The sequence below is a fragment of the Bacillus rossius genome, chromosome 6 (assembly GCF_032445375.1).
Source record: "Bacillus rossius redtenbacheri isolate Brsri chromosome 6, Brsri_v3, whole genome shotgun sequence".
NCBI classification, from domain to species: Eukaryota; Metazoa; Arthropoda; class Insecta; order Phasmatodea; family Bacillidae; genus Bacillus; species Bacillus rossius.
In genome coordinates this window covers 66260305-66269969 of record NC_086334.1, presented here as the reverse complement: position 1 = coordinate 66269969, position 9665 = coordinate 66260305, and the positions used below count along the sequence as shown (strand labels likewise).

General features: G+C 37.5%; 1 protein-coding gene across 1 annotated transcript in view; it reads right to left on the bottom strand.

Moving 5' to 3' along the window:
- Positions 1 to 3663: 3663 nt before the first annotated feature.
- Positions 3664 to 9665, bottom strand: part of LOC134533273 (gastrula zinc finger protein XlCGF52.1-like) — a 59599-nt gene continuing 53597 nt past the window's right edge. The window contains exon 5 of the mRNA XM_063370723.1: positions 3664 to 3870. Coding sequence (XP_063226793.1) covers positions 3818 to 3870 — 53 coding nt within the window. The 3' untranslated portion in view covers positions 3664 to 3817. The remainder of the gene's footprint in view (positions 3871 to 9665) is intronic.

Genomic DNA, 9665 nt, shown 5'->3' with positions numbered 1-9665 from the left:
CCAAACTTCTGTATCTTCATTTGGACAGTTTAAAGCAGCTTTCCTACAACAACACTGGAGCTTAAAAATTCCGGGGAATTTACGCGCTCAGTTACACGGCGAAAAATACGATCCGAAGAAAAACAAAACGCTTGAGGCCCATTGAAGCGACATGTTCGAGCGTACACGTTATCTAGACGTTGTCATGAGCGACGATGAATTCGTGGCAATGATTCTAGGCCAACTTCCGATGCGTTATGAATTACATTTGACGGCATAGCAGATTTCAGAGAGCAGCTACTCGCATACGACAGGCTCGACCGTCAGAATAGAAATAGCCAGCGAGAGGAATCGGAAAAATCACCGGTAAACAGACAACAACCACCACAGTATCAGCCCTGGAATCAGCGGCGTAATGACAATTATGTGGACAAAATCCAACGTAAACAGCCGCACGTGAACAGTCTAATTTGGGGCAAGAATAAGCCGGCTCATAGACGAAACACTTGGTATTCAGGCCGTAACAATAACGATGCTTACCATAGAGGTTCGAAGTCACGCGAGTTTGAACACCCAAAACACAACCGCTCGTGGCGTAACAGCGAGGAACGCGGAGAATACAGACGCGGAGGAATTATTTATGATTCAACGCCTAGTCGAGAAGGTAGGGGCGAACAGTCTAGAACCCCGCCTACCTCACCGAGACGGCCACCCAGGTCGCCGCGCTATAAGGACGACAGACATTCGCCCAAATATTCGAGTAAAAACTACGACAACTCAAAACATTATTATGAAAATCTAGGAGAGGCGAAGTCATCCAGTAGTCCGCGGAACCGACAGCCACGCAAAACAAACTCCCCTAGCAAGTTATCGGTTAACCAACTGAGAAGTGAAGCCGCCGGTAACGAAGCTATTCAATTCTCACAAAAAACATTTCAAAATCAACCTTCATCTTCATCGCACGGTATTTTGCGAGACAAGAACCCGTCAACCCTATCACCTACTATGCAAATCCACAAGGCATAGAACCGATACTGGCTAAGTCTACATACAGTACCGTGACTTTTAGTGCCGGTAATCGACATGATTAACACACCATGAGATTATTACTGCGGAACGATCAGAGGCGTTACCGATCACCATATTACCCGACCATGATAAAGACACGAAAGAACAAGAATCGATAAGCGAAGATATGAGGGAACAAATAGAGAAGTTTGTTAGAGCTCGTCTACATCTAGCTGCAGAACGTCGAAGTAAGCTACAGAAGCCGAAAATAATAACGAAGTTAAATATAGGAGACCTAGTGCTTAAACGAACTAATCCTGTTAGTGACATGTGGAAACAGGTGACGAAGAAGCTGTTTTTATTATACGAAGGACCATTTCAAGTTTGTGAACGAATAAATGAGAACTGTTACTCTCTCAAGGAAACTGACAGTGACAAGGTCATCGGAAGATTTAATTTAACACAGCTAAGGTTTTATAAGCAACCTAAGGCCTAGATACGCTAATCTATGACGCATATGTAATAGTTGATGTTTGGTCAAGTCATCAGTGACATTCGAAATGAAGCAGATTTATTGTTTGGTTATAATTAATGTTTATCCCAACAGTAAGGGATAACTATGTTGCATCGCTAAAACAAGCACGCATGCTTGAGGCTAATTTAGTGTCCACTGTGTCAGAGTACCAGTGAGGACATTTCTGTGCGTAGAACACTTATCAACGATTCCTTTTGTCCACTGAGCATGTAGGCCAGTGCGGACATTTGTCGCAGATATGCGATTTTCGTCGTCGATGTTTGTCACACCTATAGGTGGTGTGAATTTTTATTAGCCAGTGCGTAAGATTTAAGCCATGCCACATAATTATTTGATCATTGAAATTATTGAAGAATTTGATATCTGCTGTATGTCTACATCATGGAAGATTTGAATATCATGAAGATAGCTAGTTAAGATCCAGTAGCGTTCGTCGAGAGGCGTCATCCAAGAGAGAAGAGCCAGCTGTTAGTCAGGCGAAACACGTCACTCTCACATACACAATTATTAATACCTGAGAGTCTTTTGAGGTATAATTCACATTACCGTCCGTCCTTCAACATACTTACATATCTGAACACAGCTCCGTCCTTATCGCACTTACACATACACTACTTCGTTTCATTTCTCCTAGCTTCGACATTCATATTCTTTTCTATTTAGGAATTGTTCCTACTCTACACGCTAAGTTAAACCAATTTCATTACTCTTGTTATGAATATATGAATCTGATGAGATTTCATTTAACTAAATTGGTCATTTTACACATCCTCCTTACAAAGAAAAAGCTTGCATTATAAGCTAGTTTTGAGGATCATTATACTCAACCATTATTATTGAGATTGTAAGAAAGACATTCCAATACAATTATAAGCATTTTTGCGTAAGCAGAGGACAACCATTTATTTCAAATATTTTCATCAGACGAACTAAAGAAAGTGAACACTAGTGAGTGCATTTTCGTCGACATAGAGAAACTGTTCAAGAACACGAGTGTGTATACGTGATAACTACGTAACGTTTTGTTAGAGATTTGTAACTTCATGCATTATCTGAACTGAAAACATTGTCAGGTATTTTGTCAACGATCTACGAATTTGTCAATAACATATCAACGTACTTGTGCCTATGTACATGTTATTCTCAGCTAAATATGTTATTAATCCTTATCGACAAAAGAAAGAAACACTGATTCACTTTATTCAGGACTAAATACTGATGATATGTGATATTGTCTATATATATTATGATAATTTGATTTGTTGTAAATAAGTGATGATGTTGATTGAAAGATAACAACTTGTTACTTGTTAAATTAAGACAAGGGATATGTTTAATTTTATTATCTTGAATATTATGTTAATAATTATTTCTTTTATAATATGCTAAATGTAACTTCGTGAAATTTATCTCACACAGACTCTGATAGACTTTCAACGAAGAGAAGTGAGAAATGTAAGATTTTTTATTCAAGAAAAACGTATTCATGTTAATTCAACCTATATTTAGAAAGTTTATTTTGATTTTTCTGGAAGAAAATAACACAACAAACATTGAAGCGGCTCTGTAACCAGTACAACTGTTTACTGTTATATTATTATTATTATTTTGATTATTACTGTAACATTAATTGTATATTTCATAAGCCGATCTTATGTATTTAATTATTTTATTGTAAAGAGGACAACCAAAGTTTAACATATATCACACATCTAATTGCCAGAGACAACACACCTTTTAACTTCAGGGTCTTCTAAGCATTATTCTTTGGAAACTTTATTCATTTGCCTAAGTTCAGCACTCTTACACGCTAAAATCCAAGTTTTATTTCACTATGCAGTTAATTTGGTTTGCTGATGGTCTTATAGCTCCTTGGTTGCTAGGGACGGAAAATAAATAGTTAGAAGGAAGAAGATAGAGATGCCATCGCCATCTTGCAGCGGGAAGACGTTTCTCGGGCTGGGGCGAACCAAAGTCTTGGTTGCCGCCCGAGGAATTGAAGATTCGCGTCATCCGCGGTCGTGTGCTATCTAGAATTCTCCACACTATGATTTGTGAGAATAGTTCTGGACTGAATAAGTCTCAGCTAGGGAGTATCGGCGACATCTAGTGCCAACTTCCGCGTCGGTCCCGTTCGTCCCGTAGTGGTTCCGCACGACTGATGTCAGCGCCAGCTACGATCGGCCACGACGTTTGGTGAGACCGATCCAAATTAAAACAGACTTTTTAGGACGAGAGGGAAGTCGATTCTTCAGCCAGACCCCCGGCTACATCAGATCTTCTGTAGTTCGCCAATTACAGCTTCCAGCGTCCAGTGTTCCAGCGTCGCAGCAGACCACCTGGAGGTCCTAAGAAGAGAGCATCAAGCCTCCGACAGATTATAGCTAGACCCGGCATGGTAGTCGATGTGTTCCTGTGACGTCATTTACATCTACTTACTGACTCCCAGGTCTGAACAAAATGATAACATACACAGTAAATTATTTTGGTTGTTACTCTCGCTGAATTACATGTTAACAGTAACTTCACGTTAATATCAAAGAACCCATTAAAATCGTATGTTTTCCAGTTATTACTATTTCATTTACCGTAAATGTCAGTTACGTATAAGAGAGACTTGGTTATAGGTGATGCAAATTTACACTAGTAACACAACACTACCAAATTTCCTTTTAATAATTATTCTCTTGACAGTAGTACAATGCAGTGACGTGCTAGCTGAATTAGCAGTCTGGGTAATCCATACAGCAGCAGCGTTCCCGAGATCTACTGCGGAGAGAATAGGCGCCAAAACCCCGCAAGAACAATAATTATTTACAGTTGACCACATAACATATAACACACAGAGAACAATTAGAAGACTTGTATAATGGCATTGCTAGAACTATATGCCGTTGAAAAATGATGCGTAAATATGTGTCCTACTTTTGCCTACTTTTTGATAAAATAGTCCTACTTTTCCTACTTTTTGGGTTGGAAAAGTTGCTGGAAGCCCTGCTTGTGGTGGGAGGTCAGTCAGCCGGTGACTTCCGTGGAGGAAGGATCTATTGCCATTTTTTATTTTGGTCTCGTCGGGTTCGAACCCAGGACTATTAGACGCAAGTATGATTTTTTATTAAAATTTAATTAAAATATTTATGATTTTTTTTAATTTTATTACTTATTTTTTTATATTTTTTTAAAATTTATTTCATTAAAATCGGATAATAAAAACATACAATATGGTGGTCGTAACGAAAAGTGCAGCGCTATGGAGTGAGGCGTTCAATGTAAAGATGGCGGCCCTATTTGATTAAGTTTAATAAATTATTTTTAATTTTAAATTTTTTCCGCTATTTTTCTAAGTTAAAAATTACGTAATTCCAAGATGGTGGCCGAAATTCAATATGGCGGAACGATTTTTATTAAAATTTTATTAATTGATTTTTTTATAATTTTTAAGACTTTTTCCGTTGAAATCCGATAAAGATTACAGATTTTCGAATTTTTGGGCGTAACGTAAAGTGCAACGGTTAATATCGAGGTCAAGGTCTAATTCCTGAAAGTGGCTTACGAGTGGCTTTTCTTCAGGACTCTTAAGCCGCTTTTAGGAAGAGTCAAATTTTTGAATTTTTTAAAATTAAATCGGGAAATTTTCTCTCGAAAATGGGAACTGTCCCTCAAAATCGGGAATTTTTCCCTCAAAACGAGAATTTTGAGGCTTTTTTGCGGAAATTTGACACCAAAATGACGTCAGAGCGGTCGGTCGGTAACCCCATCCTCAATCCTCGCCTCTACTCCGGCGCTCGGAGCCCCATTTATATACTACTCATTTCTTTTATTTAATTGGGTTTGTTTTACTATGTTACTTTGTTCTCCCCCCTTCCCCAATCGATATGGTCATATGTTATCAAAATATTGTTTTGTCTGTTATTCTTTACGTGTACACAAACTTTCAAAACATTCTGACGGCAAAAATTAGATAACATTTGAATGGAAAGATTTTATTACGTTGTCCACACTTACATAACTAGTCCTACATAATTCAGATCAAGCTAATAAACTACCATCTAAATAAAAATATATAAACTTTTCTGAAATGTTTGAATTTTAAGGGCATTACGCCCTAACATGGATTCAGTTTTAGGTATTTTATAATAGAAATTTAATTTATATATTTTGAATTATAATTGGGAAAAAAGATGAACCCCAGCCACATGTTCAACCATAACAGCACGACCTCAGAATCACTCTAAATCGGAAAGAATATATTTTTAAAATGTTCACAATATAGAGGCGTTACACTCCCTTCATTACCTGAGCAGATTTTCCACCTTAACCTTACCATTTGGATCAAAACATACAAAATATAAAAGTCACTATGTTTTAAAATTTTCAGAAGTTTGTGTCTTTAACCCCACATCACAGTCGACCCTGGGAAAAAATTTCCACCATGCTCCGGTCCTCATGAATAGAAAAAAAACTGGTAGATATGGTTGTCTGTAAAGTTGGTTTACGGACGATAATTTTAATTCATAACGTCGTAAGAAAACATTGATGAAGAAGAACAAATATATGAGATTATATTGCTAATCAAATGCAAGAATTAATTACTTTTTTCCGAAATTGTTGTTGTAATAAACAATGGAAACTACATAAACTTTTCACTTCACTTTATAAACAGTTGACAAAACAGTTCGCATGTAGGTTGTACGCTGCCACTGTCTCTCTTCTACTCGGAAGCATCGGCCGATGGAGTGGAAGAGAGATTGATGCGTCACAAGCCGCGCTCTCACTTGCACTCTCAGCTCAGGTGGAACGTGACACTTTTTCGTGCGTGCAGCCGGCGTTCATAGATTTATAAGATGTTATCACGTCACAAAAGGTTTATTACCTGTAACTTCAAAATGGTGTTTATTTTCTTTCCCATAAATCCAACCCCTACTTCTTATTTCTAAGGTCTTAAGTCATGAAAATATTGAATTGTCAACGGTAGCTACTTAAAACTTGTGAAAATTTTAATTTCTGTCAGAGACATACATATAGCGAAATTCGTGGTGGATTATTCCATTACATTGATACATACAGGTAAAGCCAATAAAAGTGTGTTAAGAAGAATACATTTACAAAAATTGTTATATTTAGAGGATTTTACCCCCCCCCCCCCCCCCCCTTTCTAGATGAAGAAAACTAATCACCGTGCACATTTTCCACCATAACCTAAACTCGGAAATAGCCTAGGGGGAGGTAAGAAGGGTGGTCAGCAGTTCAAACCACAATTCACCGATTTTCACCATGATAATCATTGCGGTGTGAAATGGTGCGTTGTCTCGGTGAAAAAAAATTTTTTTGCAGCAAATATTGTTGTTTTCTGCAATTTCCGCCTTCAACTTAACAAGTTATTTTGTGCAGTATGCTCCTGTCACGGTTTATATTTTTCCAATATAATCTATTAAATAGCTTTATGAATATCCTAGAAAGTATTCACAGTCACTTTCCCACACAAAAGAACAGCATTTGCCTTTTTTGGAGCTGATTCCCATTTGCAATTAACTATTTGGTGTTAATCTAGTTTGACCCCTCTACCGTAAAAAAATGAATCCGAAACTTTTTTTATTTAGTGCTACAAACATTCCTCTATTTATAGTAAAAGGCGTACATAATAAATTCCAACCAGTTTAGAAAAATTACCGTTGATATGAAAGTTACAGTAGCTACCTGTTTGGTAAGGCGCCAGCGGACATTAATTGCTATTGTTTCTAAATCCGTGAGTGTGATTTTGAGTACTTTTCAATTAAGTATCTGACGTTCCATATTTTTTTTACAACAACTTACATGAGTTGCATCATTTTTTATTCTTAAAATACGTAACGAATCTTAGACACTAATATCTGTGTATTTTCAAAGGTATAGCATTTATTTTGCCATTTCTTTTTATTGGAGAATTCAAACGTTGTACTATTTTGTAGTGTGGGAGGTAATCTTTCAAATGGATCCATACACTGTTAATTTTCATTGTTGAAAACTATTGTTTACTTCTTGCATGAATTGTTTCAGTCGTTCAAGTCAATTCGTCGATCAATGCCGCGATAAATTGTGTCTTGAATATGGCTGGTTCTTCGAGGACTTTTGGTTGGAAACTATGCGACGAATTCCGCACGTCGTCTGGTACTTTGTGGAATGTATGTTCCGTCGGAGGTATCCCGACGAACGTGAACGATTTCGCGAAGAAACTGTACCCGCCTCCAACACAGGTGAGTTTAGAACGTTTAACATTTCATGTTGAATCCACTCCATTCATCCTAATGACATGATCTTGCACACCTGATCCTGTGGTATTTATTTTTTAGCAGTGGTGAGGCGCATAGCGCCAACGCTTTTTGCGTGATAGCGCGGAACCTGGCGTAAAAAATATAAAAATTACGTAATAATAATAAATTACCTAGAAAATAATAAATTACGTAAAATATGAACTATAAAAAATATATATTAGGTACAAAATAAATTACTTGATACGTGCCTCCTCAAAGCAAAAAAAAAAAAATCCTGTACCACAGGATCAAATGCACAGGATCAAGTGCATAGGACCATGTTATGAGCTTTAAAATGATAAAAAAAAAAAAAACGGACAATGCGATACAAATAAATGTAAACAAATAACATTGCGGCTACAGCAACAATGCTCAGGCTTTATAGTGTAAACAATAAACGGTAATTTATATGAAACGAGTAGGAATTTCGTATGTCCGCCTGTTGCTTTAAATAGAGAAATATTTGTAGCACCAAGTAAAATTGTTTTGGGATTTTAATTTTAGTATTAAATTTTTTTTTAAGGAAGAGAGACCAAACTAGAAAAATTTCCACTGTTTTGAATGTGCTTTTGTTTCTATATTGTAATGGTAAATTCAAGTTTCATCCAAGGTGATTAATCTGCGCAAAAACTATGCTTTATTGTGCCTCAACTGTGCCAGGTTATTACCCATAGCTCTTAATGAATTGTTTTTAACCCTATGACCCCCTCCACCTTTTAATTTTAAGGTTTTTAGTTATCAAAATCTCATATTGTCGCCAGCCCTTGACAAGTGTGCAAATTTTAAGTTAATAAAATGTCTTTAATTTAATGAAAATTACGTCGAAATTATCTTATCCATTACATTGATAGATACATACAGGTGAAGCTATTAAAAGCATATTGTGTATAGTAAGCTCAATGATCTCCGTAAGGTAGTTGAACGGCTCTTAGTGCGAAGGGTACAGGAGATCGAGACAAGGATAAGGTTCGAGTATAATTTTGTATTTGTCTTATTTAGTCACAACTCTATCGTTAAACCAATCAAGTTTCATGTTATAATTAAATTACAACTTTGTATATGTGTCATTAAACATTTAAACATTAAATATATATTTTTAAATCTCACTTCAAAATCATGTCTTGAAACAGGACTGAGTTTCTCATCTCTGGGCGTCTAGGGCTGTGCCTGCCCGACATAGTCGCTTTATGCACGTAATTGAAAGAGCGGTTTAAGTTTCAGTAGCTCCCTCGCAGTGTGAGAACTGACGTCGCCGATTGGCGGCTTATCTGCCGTGCTGGGATTAGGTGTCGCGTGGAGGCAGGGCGGAGCAAGATTGTGCGGGTGGGAGACGCCACCCGCCCCTCAAAACTTGGAGAGATGGTCGGTTGGACAAGTGGTCACTTGGACAAATGGTCCTTCGAACAAATGGCGCTTGGAGAAGTGGTTAGTTGTACAAGTGGACAGTTGGACAAATGGTGGGCCCCCGGTACAGGCATCATAGGTAACTTATATCTGGACTGCAGCAAGTCATTGTATAGGTTCTCGCTGATATAGCTAATCTCCGCCCCGCTATCTAATAATACAGGTGTTAGTATTCCGCATATGCGTAAATGGAACTCGGGACAATATGCTTCTTGGCTTACATTAATTGTCTCTTTATCTTCGGTCAAAAATTCACGTTCATTGTCTGATATGTGTATGTTATACACATGTTTCAGTGTGGAATTTATGTTCGTCCCTTTTTCATTAATAGTGATCGGTAAGCAGGGACTGTCACAACCGATCTCAGCTAGTTTAACGTATTCGTGCGTACTACATCTTCAAAGTGTAGCACACGTTGAGTATTATTCCCGGGTGATGCTGCTGTTGCC